At 42.5% G+C, this 21,142-nt stretch overlaps 1 protein-coding gene across 3 annotated transcripts in view; it reads left to right on the top strand.

Moving 5' to 3' along the window:
• AFF2 (ALF transcription elongation factor 2) overlaps positions 1 to 21,142 on the top strand; it is a 364,050-nt gene that overhangs the window by 20,212 nt on the left and 322,696 nt on the right. The window contains exon 1 of one of the 3 annotated variants that reach the window (XM_061445967.1): positions 10,167 to 10,374. The exons of the other annotated variants lie outside the window; for them this stretch is intronic. Coding sequence (XP_061301951.1) covers positions 10,328 to 10,374 — 47 coding nt within the window. The 5' untranslated portion in view covers positions 10,167 to 10,327. Of the gene's footprint in view, positions 1 to 10,166; positions 10,375 to 21,142 lie in introns of those variants that run through there. 3 annotated transcript variants of the gene reach the window in all.

The following is a 21,142-nucleotide window of genomic DNA, read 5'->3' on the forward strand; positions in this document are numbered from 1 at the left end:
CGTAAATCATTGTGTGCGGGTAGGGGAGATGATGCAAGATTGCTGGTTAATTTGCTCTTTCTAAAGTTCAGAGACAAATCAAGGCTTGTAGTAGCAACATTTACCTTTTCCTATCAGGCTTGATTTTTAAAGATCAAGGTAGTTTTCCACTGGTCTTACTGAATTTTTTGAGGGGATGAGAACAATTTAAGGACAAACAGGAGTTTGTATGCTACGTTGCCAGTAAGTTATGTCCTTTCATGTTTCATAGCTTGTAACACCTTGCATTTTCCCCTTCAATTCCTTCTCCACCTCCTGATCTGGGTATTTTGTTGTACTTGGTTCTCTGCCTTCTGCCTGCACTCTCAGGCTTAGCATAGATGACTGCACATTTCTCTCATTCCCAATCTAAACCCATCCATGTGTCTTGAATGAGCAGCTTTCACAGGGATCTTCTCAATTAAAATGTTCACAGAGTCATTAAACTAACTAATGGTAGAAACTTCAGTAGCAATAATGCTGTAATGAGACGAGCTTTCATCATCTTGCTGAGGAAAACATATTTCACTTGATTCAGATAAATTATATGCCCCTACATATTATGATCAATATTTTAGCAAGACTTAGCATTTAACTATGTCATTTTTGAGTAATGAATAATCACGTTGAGTATATGAAAAACGAGTAATGACAGATATCACTGGACTGGTACGTTTTCTACTTATCAAAATGATGTTTAAATTTTTACAAAAATGTTGTATAAAGGATTCAATGACTCAAACTCGTTCCTTCTAATGAATATCTATCATCTAATACCACAACTGCTCTCAAAGTACAGGTTAACATAACTAATTCTCGAACATGTTCAAATAGGTCTGTATTTTGACAGAGGAAAATGAAACCCAGTTGTGAGGAAATATATGTGATAAAACTGGATTTCAGAAGCTGAAGTCCTCAGCAGACCACTAAAATTACTCTCTCATGTTGCATAATGGCAGTAGCACTAAGCAGTTTACGGCTACTCCATAGCTTTTCTATTATAGGAAATATGAGAGGTGTAAAGTAATTTTATCAGAAAGAATATCTAAAATAATGACTTTTAAATAATGTGCAGAAAACTTCAGCAGCTGTCCTGAACTAGGCATCCTTTAATTTGTTTATTTACTTGCCTCTGCTTACTGTGTCACGTTTCTTCTGTGTACAGGCTTCCAAATGGCTCCTGCCCTCATTTTTTAATGTTTATGCTTGAACCTACATTCTTAAAAGCATAAACCAGGACCAAAAGAAGCATTTTGATTTTCCTTAAAAACTGTCAATGCGCTTTCAAGCACCTACTTAAGAAAATCTTTGCCTCTTCTTAAGGCCTGTTGAATGAACCATCAGTAAATATGTGCAGGTCTTAGAAAGATCATAGAATCAGGAAGCATTTGTCCCTGCAATCCAAAAAGAAATCTCTGTAGCCATAATTTTTTCTCATTCAGGTAATCAGTTACTTGATTACACTGATCTGTGGTTGACTTTTTTCTTCCAACAACTGATCTCTCATGGAGTTCTCAGGTTGCAATTGGGGTGACAGATACTGTTTATATTTTTGGTATTCTTAGGCTGTAGTAGGTTGTTCTGCTCTTAATTGACTTTGTTTTTTCCATCATGGCGCACAGGTACCTAAAACTAATTTGTAACTATATAACCACTAACATAGTGACTTGCTCTTGTACCTGGGTTTAGAGGTGCGTTTTTGTACTTCTAACTTTAAAAAAATAAATATAGTATTCATGGGTATACCCTATTTCAATTGTGTTAAAGAGATGCAGCAATCACCTCAACTGTTATTTCTGGGCCTTTAAAATTAAAACAAGAAGCAGAAGGGTCTATGATCACTTAGGTCAAATCTTCTGTCGAGCAGCTCTTCACTTGGAGGAGGTTTTCACCATTATCTATAAGAAGCACTGCTTGTTTTAATCACCTGTACCTCACAAAGAGGTTTCTGTTCCTCACAGAGTGGACAAAAGGCTTTTCAGGTATCCCCTCAGTGTAGCTGGCTCTAAGGTTTCCTTTCAGTATTTAGTTATTTTAGCGGAGTCCGGATAAATTTCTAATGCTTCCATCATTTTATGGAAGAATAATGTCAAGGAGATCACCTATAATCTTCTCATTATATTTACATAAATACCATTCTGCTTTTAAACTCCTTTCCAAGTGTGTTTTTTTCACTCACAGTGAAATTCTTCCTTTGTCAATATCACTGTTTTCCTTAGGGATGAAACAGCTAATAATCTATACTATATAATAGGAAAATTCACATTAATGTTATCACAAGAATGATGATTACTGACTCTTATAGGGTTAGTTTTCCACAATGACAGAAAGGCATTCTAAAACGCATTTTCATAAATTAGGTCATTTAAATCAGTTCAATATGTAAGCCATGGCAGCAGATTTTTCACTTGGCAACTCTTCATTTTGTAGCTTGGATTAATTCTGATTCTGCCCAGTTACTCATTTTTATCCTCAAAACTTAATTTTCAGTAAATGTAGTGACATCACAAAAGGGTATAACATGATTTGGTGCCCCCTGCCTCTTCTGGCTGTGGAGATGACTTCACAAGGCACAGCCACTAGAACAGCAGAATCACAAGTGAACCACATAAGTGACAAGGCAGCAGTTTTCCACTAGTGATGGGGGGGGGGGGGGGAGGGGAAAGTGGGAGTGGAATTGCATCCCAGACCAATGATGGGAGTAAATAGAAGTTATACTACTCACTTTTCAAAATAGATTTTAAAAGCTTAAGTCATTTAATGACCTTACTCTGGGGTGCCTCAGTGCTAGAGCTGTACAAACACAGGGTAAAATACAGTCCATGCCCCAGTGAGTTTAACAGCCCTCTCTGTTTCCCCCTGGCAATGCCATTATGCTCCAACCCTCTCCTCTGGGGTAGGATGAAGGCCTCTGCCTCCTCCTCCTGATTATTTTAACAGACCTCTGGTTAGCGCGTGGAGCGAACTCTCTAGACTTTGCCGTCAGCACTACAATCCTTTCAAAGCTCACCTGGCAGGTTTCCCAGAAAAGCAAGACACGGTCATTTAAGCTGGTTGCCAGGAAAAAGACTGAATAATGCTCATTCTAGCTATTTGTTTGGGATACTGGTTCTCACTTTATGAAATAAATATGCCAGACATTCATCTCTTGAATGAAAAGAAATTGCTGCAATGGTCTTGCACTGTTCTCAGCAGAACCTTTCCAAGACCTCTCAAAGGCCTTTGACAGTCCATCTCGGATGCTCTAATCCTAACGCTATTTTTGTATGGAGTATCAGTTTCACTGGGTCTTCCAGGGCTCAGATGGAGTTCAAATGGGGAGGCTTCTCTATCATTGTCTTGCACGTGGGCCTGACGATCTTTTTCTCATATCAGACCTGGCTTTTGTTTAGTGTAAAAATCTTAGGGGGGTGAATACCCAAACCCAGTAACTTTCATACTCTGTGCTTGCCAGAGAATGGATGTGGGCTGGTACTTCAAAGGTCTTTTCTATACTATAACATTTGTTACATCATACCGCAGTAGGATGTAATAAGCTTATAGGATCCATCCGCTAATGGCCTATGTCTGGATGATTGGCAGTGTCTGCCTACAGAACGCAGACACTTCTGGTTTTCTTGCAACACAGCAGGAAGAAGCCTCCCAGCTCAAGTCTTTTGGCTTTCCCATGCACCAGTAAAATGCTCCCAAAATCCTGTGTAACTGAGCAAATATGTGAACAAAAACTCCAGATACCTTCAAATGGGTATGCATTTGTGAAAACACAGTGATCCTGCAATTAAGTTGACGTAATATATTAATGAGGGGGGGGTTGTCTTTTTTTTTTCTTTTTTTCAAGAAAAGAAACATTTTGTCAGTATTTAACAACCTCCTAATAGGGGAAAGTCTGTCCTTAAATGAATTTCAATTTTGTCTGACTTCCTCATTATACACATGGAATATTTCATACATGTGGATGCTACTTGCGCTTTTTAATGCTTGGTGTTTATCATTAAATTCCTTTGTTTGGTATTGGACAGCTAGACAAATACTGAAGCTGTGCTTGGATTCTGTTGCTTCCTTGTAGTTAACCCTGAACGGCTACAGGATCTGCTCTGAACGTATTTGTTAGAGATGCCATACTCTGGTATTAGTAGAAAACAGGAAAGTCTATTTTCCTAACATAGTGTGATCAGGTAATTGAGGTTGAAGGAGATGAACATAACAGAGTGATCTTATCAGGATAACAGAAGAAAGACAGGAAAGAGGAAGGGAACAAGATACCAACTTTTCTTGCCTGGTATTCCTTCTCTGTGCTAATGCTGTCTGCCATGTATTATTCTTTTTGTTTCCTTCATAAAAAGGAAGCTTTGCCTAGTCTTACGTTTCTGCAAAGTGCATTAGAGAATATAATCATAAAAATCACTGAAGACGAGAGAGTACTTCAGCAGCTTATATATAGACATCTTCGCTGCAAAGTGCTGCTGTCTTTTGAAAGCAACATGGCAGAAAGAAGGAAACTTGATGTGAAAAGCCTTTTTACCATGCTTTTGCACTTCAATTTTCTGGCTGTGTTTGTGTTTCAAAGTTGGTATGGTAGTTTTGTTTTACGCTGTGAGCTAGCTTTGGTTCCACTCATAAGGAACATATGGTCATGCAATCAGTTAAAAAGCAACTACAGGGATTGCTCCTGCATGTCAGGTTAGGAGAGGGTAAGAGCCATCCTAAGCCCATAAGCAACTGGTCTGGTTAAAGGAAGGGATTGCAGCCGATGGGCTCCTCTTCATCTGCTCCCATTGGCCCATCGTTTACAATTGGTAAGCATGAAATAAAATTTTGTCTCTTAAATCTTAGAAGGTAGCCAGCTGCTTTGAACCCTGCAAAACTAAGTATTGGCCATAAACTTAAAAACATGAAAAAAAGAAAAGAGGGGAGAGGATGGGAGAGAAGGATCAAATTAATCCTACTTCATTAATATAATGTCTATTTGAAAATCAAATTGGATTTGATTTTTTTTTTAATAGATTTTTTTTTGTACTTTTGACCACTGGGGCTCTCCAAATTCCTAGTTGGGTGACTCTCCCTCTTGCTTTTCACAATTGATTTGCATCTGTTTTTTGATAGATCATCTTGGTTTGGATTGACTTCCTCACAGCTTTTGAATACAGTGCCTTGCCTTGGCTAGTTTAGAAGGTTTAGACTATTCTGGCTGTTTTAAGAGTTGCCTGGCTAATGTGCAGAGTGGCAGTAATAAACAGGAATCTCTTTATTACTGGCTTCCCCCCCATGTACTTAATGTCTGACAGTGGCAAAGCATTCTTGCGAAGCTGTGGGATCACACAGTGTTGCAGTCTAAGCACTGCAATACTTCCAACATGATTGCTGGTTTATCTGTGTGCTTCTCTTGAAAGCATTAGTTTACAAATATATTAGGGAGGGCTTTCATGCCACCCGAATGGCATTCTTGGGGCTTTTGCTGTGGCATATGGCCAACATACAGAGAGGTGCCAAAAGAGGGAGCTGAAACCCCCTATGAACAATCTGCATCTGACTATTGTGGGACCTCATAACATCCACCGCACACCTATGAGTGATAAAATTCAGTGTGTCCTTGCAGTTAGCTCTGGACACATCTTAACGTATGATATATAAAAGCTTGCCATTGCTAGCTCTAATATAATAATACCAAAGAACCCTGTTTCCTAAGGGAGTCTGGAAAAACTCACTGAAGGAGGGATTATCCATCAGTATGTGATAACATTCTCCCTTCTTACAGTAAGAAAACTTATATTTTCAGAAGCAATCATTGTATTAAATTATTCTTGTGTCATAAAACAGGAGCAACAATGCTATTAAGAGAATAGCTCTGCACAGTTACATGTATCACTCAGGCAGGATGGAGATAATTACAATTAGGATGGCAAGAAGATAAAGATTACCTATACATATGCACTTGAAACTGAGTAACAACATACATTCAGTAACTAAAACTCTTCTGTAGTTCCAAATGGGAAATTTAGCTATAGAGGCAGCACGTGATGAGTTCCTACTTTATACATGCATCTGTCAATGGTGATTTTTTTTTTCTGATATATAAGCTTTAGGATATATAAGATTTATGCACTCATGCTAAGAGCGTGTTCTCACAGAGTTGGGCTAAATGTTCTTGTTCTACCTTCGAACAGATGATAATATTAACTTAATTTTCAATGTATTAATGTAATTTGTGTGCTTTAGCTAAGGTGTTATAAATTTGCTCTCTATACATGTTTAGTGCAGTATGAATGAGACAGAAAGAAAAATCAATCATTGCTTCACAGAGAAATATGAACTCTGTTAGCTTCATTTTTCACACTGTGAAAATGACTTGACCTTCCTTTCCTCAGAAATCCAAATATCTCCGATCTGTATTCAAAAGCATAGCTGGGCACAAATTTTCCATTAACATTTTCTGGATGGAAAACTGTGATTTTATTCTTGTTGTTTTGTGGGGAAAAAATAGGGTTTTCTTTGGATCAAATGGAGTATTTTCAACAGAAAAGGTTTCTGTGCTGTCTCACAAGGGCTGCAGTTCAGTTACCTTAGCCTCTGTGGCTGTGGGCTGCTGGCCTCAGTCTCTCTTGTCTGACCCATCACGGCCACAGTGCTGACATTCCTCCTTCATGAACAGGGACAACAGGATGGCTGGTGGCTGCTGCAGCCTTGCTGCTGAGCCCTGCCTTTAGAGCAGAGGTCTGACCAGGCCCTCACTATCACTTCTCCATGTCTTCCTCCTTATCTTTTGTCTCTCTTTGCATATACAGGTGATGTGTGCAAAGCCTGTGGGTGACGAGGTTAGTGTGGGGTGTATGTAGGTTTGAAACAGAGGTTGAACGGAGACGTTGAGGCTGGGGTGCCCCTTCCCTGCTTCAAACTCTGTGCCCTGCTGTCTGATGCTGAACCTGAAGGAGGAGGTGGGAAGTCTGGCCATTTTGGCACAACCTCCACAACTCCCTGGGTTGTATGGTGCTTTCAGCCTTGTGATTCTTACCTATGGCCACTCAGACTTGACCATAGCAGCAGCTGCCCAAGGGGGGCAGGCATTTATGCCTTCTCCTCCTCTAACCTTACACCGGGACAACTGTCAAAGCCACCCACCAGGAGCATCCTGCAGGAAAGCCAGCTCTGGGCTTGTAGAGCAGGATGTGCAGGGGAAGGGCTGGTTGGTGCAGGGCAGTGCCTGCTGTGATGGCAGCAGGACTCACAGCCTCATGGGCACAACCGCAGCTGAAGTTGTGCTGAGCCTGTGTTCCCCTTTGCAGCAGACTGTGGGGCCGGGTGGCGGTGAGCTGGGCCCAGGAGGCCTTGCTGACGGTATTATTCCTGTTCAGAGCTGCTGCAGGAGCTGGGAACTGCAGCTGCGTTCTCTACTGTAACTGTGAAAGAGGTCACACTGAGGGCAGTTGAACTTTCTATTCCTGTCAATTTGGGTAAATGACCCCTTTGCTATTTGAAGCGGGAGCGGGGCAGCCTCATGCTTACTCTTGGCCCCACGCTGGCAGGCTGCAGTGGCTGCTTGCTGCCCGCGGCTGGTGGCCATGCGCTATGGGAGGACACGCTGCCCTGGCACGCTCCCCACAGCCCTTGGCTCCCATCATGAGCCCGGCCTGCTCCCGCTCCAGCCGGTGCGTGCTGAGGTCATGTGGGGCCAAGCGTGGCCGCTGGCAGCGGAGTGTGCTGTGTCCCTCCTCCTGCCAGCCCTCATGGCAGCACGCAGTGGGGCCCTGGCTGGGTGTCTGCGCTGGTGTCTACACCCAGGTGTGTCCTTGGGTTGGAAACTTGACTGCCAAAAAGCTGGTTCGTGCACACTTTCTGGTGCAGCTGAGGGAGAGGGGTGTTTGAGCTGCAGGCGCCAAATGTGACTTCTGAGGAGGACTATCTCTACCATTGGCCTTCATGGGAACTGCAGGCTTGCTTGCTCATGCAGGGTCTCCTTAGCCCTTATCTTTGCTAGAATGAGCTCTAAAAGCCTTTTTGGGCAGACTGTCGGGTGCAGCATTTGCTAGTTTCTGAAGAATTTAAAGGGTTTACCTTAAGAAAGTGAAGGCACTAATAGCTGGGAAGTGGTTTCTCTTTCTGCTGGAGAAGAGGAACTGTACCCTGCAGGGGTGGCTGGCTGGCAGCCATCAGACCCTGCACTGGGAACAGGGGCAGTTGCAACTGCCAAACCCTGCAAGTCCTGCTGCCGAATGCTTTTAGTAAGTCGTTTAGTTGAGTTTAATGGGTCAAGCTCAAGATATCAAAAATAGGTGAGTCATTGAATTTAAGTGATCAGGTGACAGACTAGGGTTTTATTAATAGTAATTAAAAAGAAAAAAACAAAACAAAAACCACCAAACCAAAATCTCTGTACCTGTTTCTGAAGAAAAAATCTGAAAATGTGCCCCCACCTCCCATGTTGTTCAAAGTACGGGCCGCAAATGATGATTTTGAACAGGGCTTTTAAACCCAACAACAATGCTAAAATAAGAAACAAAAGAGGGGGGCCTGACTCGTGATACTTGAGCAGCATGTTTGAGTCTGTGAAGAGAGCAGAGGTGCTAGAAGGGAAATGCTGTGCGCACCTGCCTGCCACAGCGGGGATGGGAAGCAGCACTCTGGGTTTTCTGGGTGCGAGCACAGACCGTCATCAGCACTGCTTGGCCTGAGCTCCCTCCCTGTGGGGGACCCATAGACACAAGATGCAAATGTGACTCTTGCAGTGAAGCCCAGGCTAAGATGATGAAGTCTGCCACGTTTGACTTCCACTGATAACAGTTCCACAGCTTTTCCTCTGCATTTTTAACCCAGAAGCACTTATCAAACATTTGTGTACTCCTTAGGAAGGCAGAAATCGTGGATTACATTAGCTGCTCTGTCACTGATCTCATTTATAATCTTAGATTTGTCTCTTAATTTTCAGGAAGCCCATAAAGATGCTAAACCTCTAACAGGGTTCACTGGAGCCTCTGTGACAGAAGAGATGTGGGTGCTGTGACTGGCTGTGTGAGCCTCCCAGTTTCTAGAGATGGGGCATGTTTCTAGAGATGGGACCTCACCAAAGCAGAGGTCCTTTCACACTTGGTCAACATGGAGTCCCTGAGACCTGCTGGTACACAGGGAAGTTCAGGGCGCAACCAGTCCTGTGGAAAACTGGAGTAATGAACTTGGCTTTGGTCTTGTCTCAGTGTATGTACTTGTTTGCTCAGCGGGTATATGTATTTGGAATGTTGTACTTATAAAATGGATATGGAAAATCATAATATGTTAGTGTTTAGAAGGCAGTTGTATACAAAAGCACGTGGTCAGGGTGTGTGAACCTGGGTAGAAAATGATCTGATTTCGGGGATGGAGGATGCAGTGGGCCCCTTTCCCCTTTTGTGTGTTTGTGAGGCAGCCTGTAACTGTGGTTGGCTTTCTCCTGGGCAGGTGGGGAGCAGGATGCTCTCTGCAGGAGCGTTCTGGGATGCCCTGTCCTGCTGATGCCCGCAGGTGAGCGGTGCCACTTCCCACCAGTCGCCAAAACGGGGTAGCAGGAAGGGCTCTGCCATCCCAGCGGGGAGCAGATGCTGCTCGCCGGCCCGGGGTGCTGGGGATGGCCACTTCTTCGTTCACTCACCGGGCCGGGCTTTCCTGTGTCCCCTCTCGCCATCCTGCACCTCCCGGTAAAACTGACCCCGGGCCGGGTCCATGCTATACCCCTCGTGTCAGCGGGAGCCCGGTTCGTTCATTCATTCACAGAAGTTCGCTTGGGCAATTAAATTAGAGGTGCCGATTCTGGTATAGTGTTTTTCTCTTTCCCTTACCCCTGCTTCTTTCTCCCCTTCCCCGAGCGCAGCTAGGACGCTCTCGGATTATCCCTAGGCGAGAAGCCCCGCTGCCCACCCAATCCCTCCCCGAACTTCCAGGCGCACCGCGGCGTGGGGCTGCGAAGCTCCGCCAGATCCCGCCGGTGCTGCGGCGGAGGCTCCATGCCGCGGCTTCGGGCCGCCCCGACTCCTCCCCTCGCGGTGTGCGAGCGGGTGTGTGTGTGTGTGTGAGTGTGTGCGTGCGCCAGGGCCGCCGCCGCCGCCGCTCCCGCCGCTCCCAGCCGGGCAGCCAGCCGAGCCGCGCTGCTGGCGGCGGCGGCGGCGCTCCGCGAGCCCCGGGCGGCTCCGCGCGGCCCCGGCGGCCGCCGCTCCCCGCCGCTGCCCCTGCCCGTGCCCATGCCCATGCCGGCCGCGCTGCCCTAGCCGTGCTGGCTCGGCGCTTCTCGGCTCGGCGCGGGGCGGGGAGGGGGCACCACTTCTCTGAGTCTCCCCTCCACATCGTTATGGACCTATTCGACTTTTTCAGGGACTGGGACTTAGAGCAGCAGTGGTAGGTTTTTTTTTTCGGGTGTTTTTTGGGATTTTGTATTCTCCCCCCCTCCCCTTCCCCCGTCTCTCCACTCCTCTCCTCTAACAGCTGCCGGTTTCCTCTCCTCCCTGCCCTTCTCGCTCCCCGGTGCCTTAGCCTTTGTTGAAGGGCGAAGCACCCGGTGCCCGCCGGGGCGCTGGTCCGCGCTGTGCCCGCGGGGAGCCGCGCCGGGGCCGCCGTGCTCTGGCTGCGCTCCGCGGCCGCGCTCCGGAGCCCGGGCTCCGGCCGGTGGGAACACCTCGCGGTGCGTCGGCTGCGGGGCGAAGTTGAGCAGGCGGGGGAGCGCCGGGATATGCCGGGATGCCGGCGGCAGCAGCCCCCCTCCCCGGGCAGCGTAGCGCCGCCGAGCCGATGTTTTCCCCGGAACGCGGCTTTGCTCACGTTGTGCTTACTGCTGTCAGTGACAATATTCCTTTCACGGGGGAAAAAGCAACTGTAGTTTTGCCGTGTGGCACAGTTCAGCTATAGCCCCGTTCACTATTGGGGGGGGGGGGGGGGCTGCTGGGGCTGGTTTTGCAGGTTTCCTCTTCTGGATGAAGCGTTATGGAAGTTAGTTTTGGAAGTGGGAAGATCAGTCCCCGTGATATTATAACAGGTTTCTTCTTCCTCCCCCCCCCCCCCCCCCCCCGGTCTGTTTCTTTTCTTTATTGCCCCCCCCCCATTTAAAAAAAAAGTGGAATTTTAGGTTTGTATTGCTCTGCAAGTACGTGCACACCTTGAAAAGGTCGGTGCATCTATTTAAGCGTATTTTAAACTTGTCACCAAAGTGAATGTTAAGGAATTTTCGGTGGGTGACAAGTAGCTGGGAAAGTTAGAATTTGGGTAGGTATTTAGTTGCTTCCCCGGCTGGTTAATGAGGTCATGCTTATTCTATGGCTGTTTTTATCAGTTCTTGCTTTACTTTTCAATGTAGCAAATAAAATTCTTCAACTATGCACGGTGAAATTCGCGGTTGGTTACTGCTTTGTTAAATGCTCTTCGGCTGGAGTGCAGTTTGCCACGAAAAAAAGAGACTAAAATACTGTATTTTGTGATCCTAATCTCTAAATGTCACCCAGATTATATGTGTGTATGCATGAGCATTTGGACCTCATGTTTTGTAGAGGGTTTACTTTACCTTGTTGATAATACAAAGGTATGTCTAGGAAAAAGATAATATATTGAGTTAATAACTATCATTTTGCCAAACGCAGTTTAACAGCTATGATTGCAAATCCAAGATAATCAGAACCAAATACCTGTCACGTTCCATTTTACAGCAATCTGGAGTAAATCCTTGGAACCGTCAATTACACTGTATCAATATTAATCTGCGAGCAGGCGTTTTGGATCATGTGCATGTTTTATCAGCTCTACATAAGCCATCATATTATATTTTTTAATAACCATGCTGTTGTTATTTAAAAGTAATAATCACAATAAAATTAGTGCTCAATTAAATATTATGCTTCTACCCCACTATCTTTACTGTGCTGCACTAATTTATTTTGCAGACAACTGATAACCACCGTATTACTACCCAAATAATATTTGCATATAATTTGCCTAATTTATAGCGTGGGCAACATCATTAATTTAATAGAAGCTGTTACAACCCAATATGTGGGTGTATTTCGAATGCTAGGAACATTATAGGTATTGAGTTTTAATGTTTGCTTAATAACTTACTTTCATTTGGCTGTGGTTTTATGTGGATATAGAGATGTGCATCAGAAAGAAGGGAACTCTTGCGCCTCTGTTTTTCCCTTAAATATGAACATATTGCCACTCATTCTAGAAATTCCATTTGCTTGCTTCCATAAAGTGAAATTTATTGGTTTTAGAGGTTTTTAAGGTCCATGAGGAAAGAACATTTTTACTTTGGCTGTTTCAAGTGTTTGATATCTACACAAACTCTCTGTATGGCACAGGCTTTCACAGATTACTCATTGCAGAGATCAAGTTGAATTTAGCTTTTAATAATCCAATTAATATGTGCAAGTACACATGTATATAATATGCAAGTATGTAATCTACGTGTATCCACAAAAATGACACATATCTTGTTGTACATCTAAAGATTTCTGTTTCTGACAAGTAGTTGTGTTGCTTACGGAGTTGAATTTAGCTCATCTGTCCATAAATATGTGCATGTGTATATATGTAATATGTTATACACATCATTTTTGTGTACCCAGAAATATGCATGCTTACCCATCAAGATTTATTGGTTTTTTGGCTGTTACTTCCTAATATTTGTGTGGTTACTTCATAATATTTACAAATAAGTATATATAACATGATGTGTGAATTGCTGCTTATTCTGAAACTGTCCTCCTCCCTTCTGTCTGTATGCTGGCCTTTGTAAAACATGCTTCACAAGCATTTATAAGGCAGTTACAGACCCTTTTCTGCATTCCTTGCAAACCCCAAACTTCTGCTAATCTGTGCTGCAGTCGCCACGAAGGCAAGCTCAGGCCTACAGAGTGTGTGTGTGTCTGTGTTTCTATGTATTATCTGCATGTAAAGTACAACAGAAACATAGTCACTCTGTGAAATATACTAAAAAATACAGCCTGAGCAGAGGTGTTTTTTTTTTAATCTCATGAAAAGGTGTAATGTATTCTCATTATATCACAGAATGATTGCCCAAAAGTTTGCGGCTGATGGGAAAAATACTCTTAATTTCCACCCCCCCCCCCCCAGTGGAGGTATGTCTTTGTGTCGCTCCTTGAAACGTATTTTGTCAAGAACTGTCAGAGTTACATGTGTTCTTGAATTCTCACCTGGCGTTCCTGATGATTGGTGGGAGCTTTGTCTTGATACAAACTGCAGAATCAGCCCTTTAGTTATCCATATTATGAGAGATCACAGTAGTACAAGTGTGAGGTGTTTAATTGAACCTTCAAGAATGCAGCTGGGAGGGTAGCCAGGGGTTGGTGTGGGGTTTTTTGTTAACACTTGGGTAAAATGTGTAAAATAAGGCCTCGAATATCCCAGTGGATGCTTTGCCAGACTTCCAGGCTTGAAAAGCTGAAAAAAAATACCAAAAACCCCAAACAATTTGAAGGAATCCAAATGCTGGCTGAGGTGAAAGGGCCAAGGCTAAAGTCTGCTGTGATTCCTGGGTGAACAAGAAATGTTCACCTGGGCTTGCGTTTAGTGTGAGCTATTCTATGAGAGAGAAAGGAAGGGAGATGGATATAATGAAAAGCTTGAATGCCTGTGTGCACCAAGGGGACCACTTGCTGTTAAAAATCAAATTTCATCTTTTAAATCACTTTCCATGCTTGTCTGTGGTAACCAAGTAAATGAAATCTTCAGGTGTCCTGGGACCATGTGGCTAGATTTGAACCTGCTTACAGAGTAAGGTGGTGCCATTAATCAGCAGCTGGGAAGCAACAAAACCCCAAGCACCCCAGAATATAATGCTCCTCAGTAACACAAAGAAAGGTGGAGCAGTTCGTGGTTTACATTTTGTTTATTGTCATTGGTATTAATATTTAAGTGCTCCAATCTTTAAAAAAAAGTAGAAGTCAAGAAAATGCTTAGTGGGGGAAATGCATGTTGAGGTATATAAAATAAAACTTGGTGAAGGGAAATAAGCTCAGCAGGTAAGAGTATTGTCGTGCCGGTGTGGTTGTGATAGGGAAGACTTCTCACTGCAGAGAAACAAATCTCTTGGTTTTTTGTTGTGTTGTGTTTTTTTTTTTTCTTTTTCATATTATGTATCACAAGTAGCCTAATTACAGCCAAACCAGCAAACTGCCAGTTATACAGGAAGAAGCTTAAACTCACTAAACTGTTATATAAATAGAAAGTTCAAAGGTCTGTTTGTGGCTGACAAAGCTGAGAACAGGCCATCTGTGGGCCAGGTTCCTCTCCTGTAAGAATGTGAAAACATACTGCATGCCATGGTAGCGTATACTTTCAACGTACTCCTCAACCTGGAGGGGGTGATCCTGCTCTCCAGACAAGGGTGGACTGTTTCAGTTCCAGCCTTGGGTATTTCCTCCCCTTCACCCACCTTCCCCCTCCCCTCTTTGCCTTGTGCTTCTGCAGAAGACCTTCTCAGTTATTGTTTCTTCACCAGGGTCTACAATAGCTCACTAAGTGAAAAGTCTTCTGAATGTGGAGAGTGTTGTGGAATGTGTGAAGCAGAGTAGATAGAGTCTTGGGGGATTAGATTGATTTTTGTATTTTTGTTTTTTTTATATTTTGGGATGATGGTGGGAGCATTAGCAAAGGAGAAAGGCACATTTTGAATGGATTTCTGTAAGGTTTTTCGCCCCCTCCCTTTCTTTTCCATAAGGATATTACAGTTGAATTGCAGTTACTTTATGGATTTGTATTGCAGACATCCCTGAGTAATTATTTGAAAATGTTTCATTTTCAATTTGCTTTGAAAGTGTAAATGGATGGATTGTGTGGCTGCTGGTGGGTGGGTGAGGGGGATTAGAGGCTGTCAAAACAAGCAGCTGAGGAAGACCAAAAATAGTCTTGGGCCAAAACCTGTATTTGAAGTACATCCTGATTTAGTATTTCTTCCCTGGCTGGTATTGAACTCCGTGGAGTGTAAATCTTAAAAGAATTTGGCCGTTTGCAAACATTAAGCTCATATCTATCCTATGAGGCAAAATTACTATCAGTTTAATAGCATTTGAATTGTTTTCCTAATGATTCATTCAAGAGTTTAATTACTTCTAAAATATACAAATTGGGATGGGGAGTAGATTCTTCAGGTACTGTTTAGCTGTCCTGAAGCCAGGCAGAACTTCAGAGCACTTAAGCACTTTGTATATGAATCCTATTATATTGTTTAGGATTTTCTTTTTGAGTAAAAGATGGTGTTGTGATGCAGGTCCTTCAGTCAAGCAGAATTACTCCTTTTGTTTGTCTGAAAAGACAGTCATTGCAATCTGTAATTTAACTAAATAATTTAATGGGAAAATGTGACATTCTACAGAACAATTAAATGTACAAAATGATTGCTGAAGGAATGGATGGACACTTCTGGTTTTTTTTGAGCTTCTTAGGACTGGGACAGTGTGTTCTAGTGTCATGGGAAGAGTGTGGTGAAGCTCTTTGTGTTATGAGGCCCAAATTCTGTCTTTATCTGAGTCGTGCAAAATTCCCATCATGCAAGGGACAAAGTTGATTCTAAGACCTAGAAAAAGCACGTGGGCCTTAATACATCAGGGCCAATAGGCAGGTGTATAGTTTTGAGCACACAGGCAGTCCTACCGAGACAACTCTTGGTTTCAAGTTTTACTGAACTGGGTTCTTGATCACTCCCAAAATACTCAGCATGTTTTACTAATGACTAAACCCCAGTTTTCCATGCATTTGGTAATGGAAACTGGTGTCAGTTTTGACTGTATAATGCACGTCCATTTGCCTGAAATCTATCAGCAGTTTTACATGTTTGTACAAATAACTGGGCAGACAGAAAGAATGAAAATATTAAATCTAATTAAAAAAAATCTAGAAGAATTGTAGGAAACATTTTATACACTGAACCAAGTAAGTATCTAAACAGACCCCATCCTGTATTTTCTTGGTGCCTTTAGTTTGTGTTAATGGAGTTTGTATAGAGCACTTGAAGGATTGGGCTCTTGAATGCTTGTTAAATGTATATAATGAATGAATAACATAAAGTACCTGTGTCTTCCTTCAGCTTGGGCCTGAGCCAGTAGCCAGTGATGTCAGTGGAGATGCTCCCACTTGTCTTCAGAGAGTACTGGATTTGACCCTCTTTTGGCTAAAATGCAGACTTAGTGAAATGTGGAGCAACTCTCTAATGACAAGGATCAGCAAGGCACTTTTCACCCACCTAATACTATGCACGTGGGAAAACTCCACAGAACCCAGTTCTGAACCTGTTCAGTTCAAATTTACTGTCTTTCTTTGAGAAGAAAGAAAAGAAAAATGGAGAAGAATGATTGAATCTTTTCTCTACAGAGCCATCAAACATCTGTTAACACTGAAAACTGAAACTGTGCCACAACTCTAGGTTTTGCAATGTTACAAATTCATTCTTGAGCATTGAACAAGAAGGTAGTAAATCCACTGATATGTCAAGTTAGTATAACCTTCCAGACCACTCATATAATACAATACAGTCAGGTGTTCATAATAGTGACTTGAAAAGACAGCTTTCTCATCCTTTTATTGTTACTGAATGTTCTATATTGATGCTTTCTAATCAAAATATTTGAATTGTTCTAATAGCTTTGGTCAGAGGTCAGAAGTATGTTACTCCTGACTAACGGGTAACTGTATTGATAAAAAATGAGAGGAAGAAAGGCAGTCAGTATTTTATAGCATGTCAGTAGCTTTTAAGCTCCAGTTTGAATAACTTCTAATGATACAGTTGTTTGACCAAAGATTCCCACAAAAGGCAAGTGGTATTCTATTCAAGCTGCATTTGTGAGTGAAGATTTTGGGGAATGAGCTGAGGGGTTTGTTTTCAAAAACTCTGTACTGGAGCCCAGTCTCAGTGAAACTTGAGAGGAATTGTGTATTGCTTCTTAATTTCAGCATGACTGCTGTTGAATGTGGTCAGTGCAATGGGTTTACAAGGTTAGGCTTGTAGTGCTGAAAAAAGTAATCTGGAACTAGAGGGCTGAGGTAAAGGAATAAACCAAAACTTCCTGCAGTTAACTTCCCAGATGTTACAAACTGTTTTATCATGAAGAGAATGTTTTTCGACTTGTACATAGCAGATCCACACCATAAATTATTATGACTTTTAAACAAAGGTCTAGTCAGTAGTTTCTTCTTCTGTAAAACTTTATATCACATTTTAATGACATGTTATGAATGTGTTCAATCCAAGCCACCAAGAGAAGAGAACTTTTACCGGGGGAATTTTTTCATTCTTTGACCACAGCAATTAATCTGTGTCTTTTTACTGGAGATTCTTAACAAGTCCTTATTCCAGGTAGTTTGAGATGCTGAGGTTATAGGAGAGTGCGAGATGATACCACAACTGGAGGCTGATAGTCATTGTAGGTGACACAGAGAATGGGGGAATGCCATTTACTACGTATAATGTGTAAGTCTTGTTTAGTGAGGAGCTGTAGTCAGCAATTCAGATTCCTGACTTGGATGCTGCGTGGTGCTACCAGTTATAGTGAGACATGAATAGCCCACTCATGATTATATGTTTTTATAGGGGTGGGCTATTAACAAGCAGGAAAAAAGAAAACAAGATAGAACACCAAGTTAAAAATCACTCAGTTTTTCCTTTGACAAGTATTATAATAGCTATTTTTGTATCACTGTGGGTGTACATGGTGTTGTGGAATAAGTAATTCTGTAGCTCTGCATTGCTTTCAGTGTCTGGGGCTCAAACCTGCAGATAGGTGTCTTACTAGTGAGATTAGGGCTTTTCCTTATGGTGCTTTGCATGGGCTATTGTCAGGATTCAGCTGTAGTTTAAAAGTTTTCTTCTTGGTCATTCACGTGTAGGCCCTTGTGATAGGTGATGGTATCTGCATCCTACAAAGGGATGGACACCTAAAAGTAAGATGGGTAAAAATGGAGCAGTACTTGGTGGCTCGTGATCTGTGCTGAGAAGGTGGCTTTGTAACAATGTTTTTAATGTAAAGTATTTTTAGGTGAGAGGGTAACAATCCATTATGTAGGTCTACTTGTTCTTTTTTTTCATCCTTTACTGTATCACTGGGTTAAGTCTAGATTTTACTTGTGAAGAAGGCAAACAACTGTCAGTAGAGAAAGCAAATGCACAGCTTTAAATATAAAATCGGGAAATACAAAATGTCATTAAGGTTGTCAGTTCCCATTTATTTCAGTCTCATGTCATGAGGGAGGCTAAGATCCTGCAGTGCTACAGTGTTTAGGCGAGTTTGTTTCTATACTGCTGTCAGTAGCCATGTTTATATTTGAGAATGCAGTATTCAAGACTTGTAAAAAATAAATGCCTTTTAATTATGAGCCTCTTTGTCTGCATAGAGGCCAGTGTGCAAGACTATTTCAGGGGCCTTGATTTTAGAAGGTTACATAAATTTTAGGTCCCCATACTGAACTCTCAGGTGAGACACTCATAGCCTGGGGTAGCCAATTCATGAATAAAAACTTTGGGCTGCTCTTTCGAATGTGGGGGTGTTTTTTCTTCCAGTTTCTTTCCTGTAGAACAATGGAATGACATTCTTCCTGGTGTTTCCTATGAAGAATAATGATGAGGAATTATCTTCTCTGTCTACAAGTGTTTAGAAACTCATTAGTTAGGGTCCTTGAAAGAATTCCAATACAAGCCAGTGGGTGTGGTGAAGCTGATTGTAATGGGAAGCGGACTGGGCCCTGGGGCTGGTGGTCAGCGGGGAGGCAGAGTGTAAAGAATACTGTGCATATGCTATGGTAAGCATTTTCATAGATCTCCTCTGTGGGAGAGGACAATGGCTTTGGAGCTCATATTTACTCAAAAAGCAGCCCTTTGATTTTCCTGGGTTTATGCTTCATTGCACATTGGAAAGCCCATTTGTCTTCACCAAGTCTTTGAAGAGGCATAGGTGAAGGGATTGACGCATTGGCCAAGGGCTAAGGATAGCAGTTGCTTGGAGAAGGAGATAAGTTGCCTGGCTTTTTTTGGTAATACTTGGTAGAGTTGTTGTCATCCTTGTTAAGTTTGCTAAATCAAGGAATAGAGCGTGGATTTTCTTACTGGCTCTGCCACTGGGAAGTCACTTTGTGTCTGTCAGAGTTGGGTAATGATGTTTACATCTTTGGTAATTTGCCTTTTTTGTTAGGTGGAAAGCGTGAGAGAGGAGGGCTGGTTGTTTTGGCTGTGTGGTTGGTTATCTTTGGTGTTCCTGTTCATTTTTTCATCTTCCTGGGGGTCAGCACAGACTCTTTTTTTCTACTCTGAACTTCCCTCTAGCTATACAGTCCTTCACTAGCTTGCTTGTACTACCTTACCTACAAAAAGAGCGAACAGTGTTGATGCAGATTTTCTATGCCATAGCTTATGCATTGAGCTCCTGTGTTTGATTCAGCTTTTGTGCTGAGGATATCAGACACACGTTTAGAAAAATGGGGTGACTTTTCTGGCCACAGACCTTCCAAGCAGTGTTGATTTATGTCTCTCTGCTTTGCCTCCTTTTGTAAAGTGAGAAGAATAACATCTCAGAATTTTACTGATAGACTGAAGCATTTTGCATCAGTCTGCCATCAGTTACCCCATCTTATCCACAGGGGAATGGGAAGAGAGGAGTGAAGTAACTTACAGATGGGCTCTGCATTGGTCAGGGCTGCTGTCAGCTGAGTTCCAGTTCACTGCTTGCCCACTCTGATGGGTATATTTTCCTATTCCGCAGGGGTGTGATGAGGTTAAGTCCCTTAATGTTTATGAATGCTTATGGTGATAGAGCAAGACAGGAACCTAGGCAGATGTATTAGTAGGGGAAAGGCAAGCCCATAAAGAGAAATGGTAGGATTTGGGCAGAGCATATCTACAAGAAAAGGTAATCGAAGGGCAGAATTTATTTACATTGTGCATATTTGATATAATTTACCCAGCTCTCAGCTGGACCGTGCACCTTTCAGAGACAGAATGATCTTGTTACTCCAGAAGACTTGTCATTTCCTGGGTCTTATAGCAAAGCTTTGTATATGCACCTGCAGCTTAAGTAAATGTCATGTCTTAGATGCTTCACTGAGTAGTACATCTACACGTTTTCAGAAGCATTGTTGGTCTTTGAGCCAGCTGCCTTTGTTTCTAGCAGACCGCTGCTTTGTTGGTTAACCCTGGGCATAAGTTTTCTTCACATATGTTATTAGACTGAACATACTTTCTATTTATACCATGTGGGGATACAAATTACTGTGTTGCATTTAGCAAGCACTAGGAAGAGTACATCTTTGTGGTGTAAAGAAAAAAATAAAGTCAGAATTTTATTTGAAGGTCCTTTCTTTCCAGGTTCGAGGGAAAACAGCAAAAACAATTGCTGGTCCCAGAAAGCAGGAGGTATTTGAACATACTTGTTTAAATAGATTGTGTTGGTGGAATTTGGTTCTGAAATTAACAATGGGTTTTGAAGAAGGGAATGAATTTTTATGAAATCCTGGTGTAAGGTAATTAGGGAGATTATTAGTAGCATACATATTTACAAGTATTGTCTTCATGGCTTTGATAGTTGTCTGTAGGCCAGTAAAATTGCACTAGAGGGCTGAGCCAAAGGCCACTGCAGCCAGTTGAAGTTTTTCATTGATTTAGTGAGCTCTAAAACATACTTAGCGAGAGCTTCCTTTGCTTTCTCACTCCGTTTCTGGAGAAGATGACCTTTAACTACTCTGAGGTAGAGCTCCAGAAATGTTATGCAGTATATTACAATATTTTTGTTACTGCTCAGTCTTTCCTTCTCTCTTTAAAGAGCCCTTGCACGAACTGACTGTTTAATGCACACTTTGAGGGATCACAGATAAGGGAACATAATTAAAGAGCGTTTTGAAATTTGTGTAGGAAAACATCTTTGTGCTCTTTTGGAGTCCTACAGCCCCATCGGCAGGACATAGAGCATGTTTGGATTGTAGACCATGACTAGGTGTTACCCTTATCAGGGTAATAAATAATACACTTCCCTGTCACTTCACTGTGCCTCGTTCTTTCCCCATTACCCAAGACAAGCTGTTGTGTGAGAATTTTGCCTGGTTTTAGACTGTTCATGAATCTTGCAGTACATGACATGCAGACATCTAACAAACATGACTAGAAACTGCATAAAATACA

The sequence above is a fragment of the Pezoporus flaviventris genome, unplaced genomic scaffold, assembly GCF_033815535.1.
Source record: "Pezoporus flaviventris isolate CSIRO_AGI_PZ_B2104156 unplaced genomic scaffold, CSIRO_AGI_Pfla_v1 ptg000005l, whole genome shotgun sequence".
Classification (NCBI taxonomy): domain Eukaryota; kingdom Metazoa; phylum Chordata; class Aves; order Psittaciformes; family Psittacidae; genus Pezoporus; species Pezoporus flaviventris.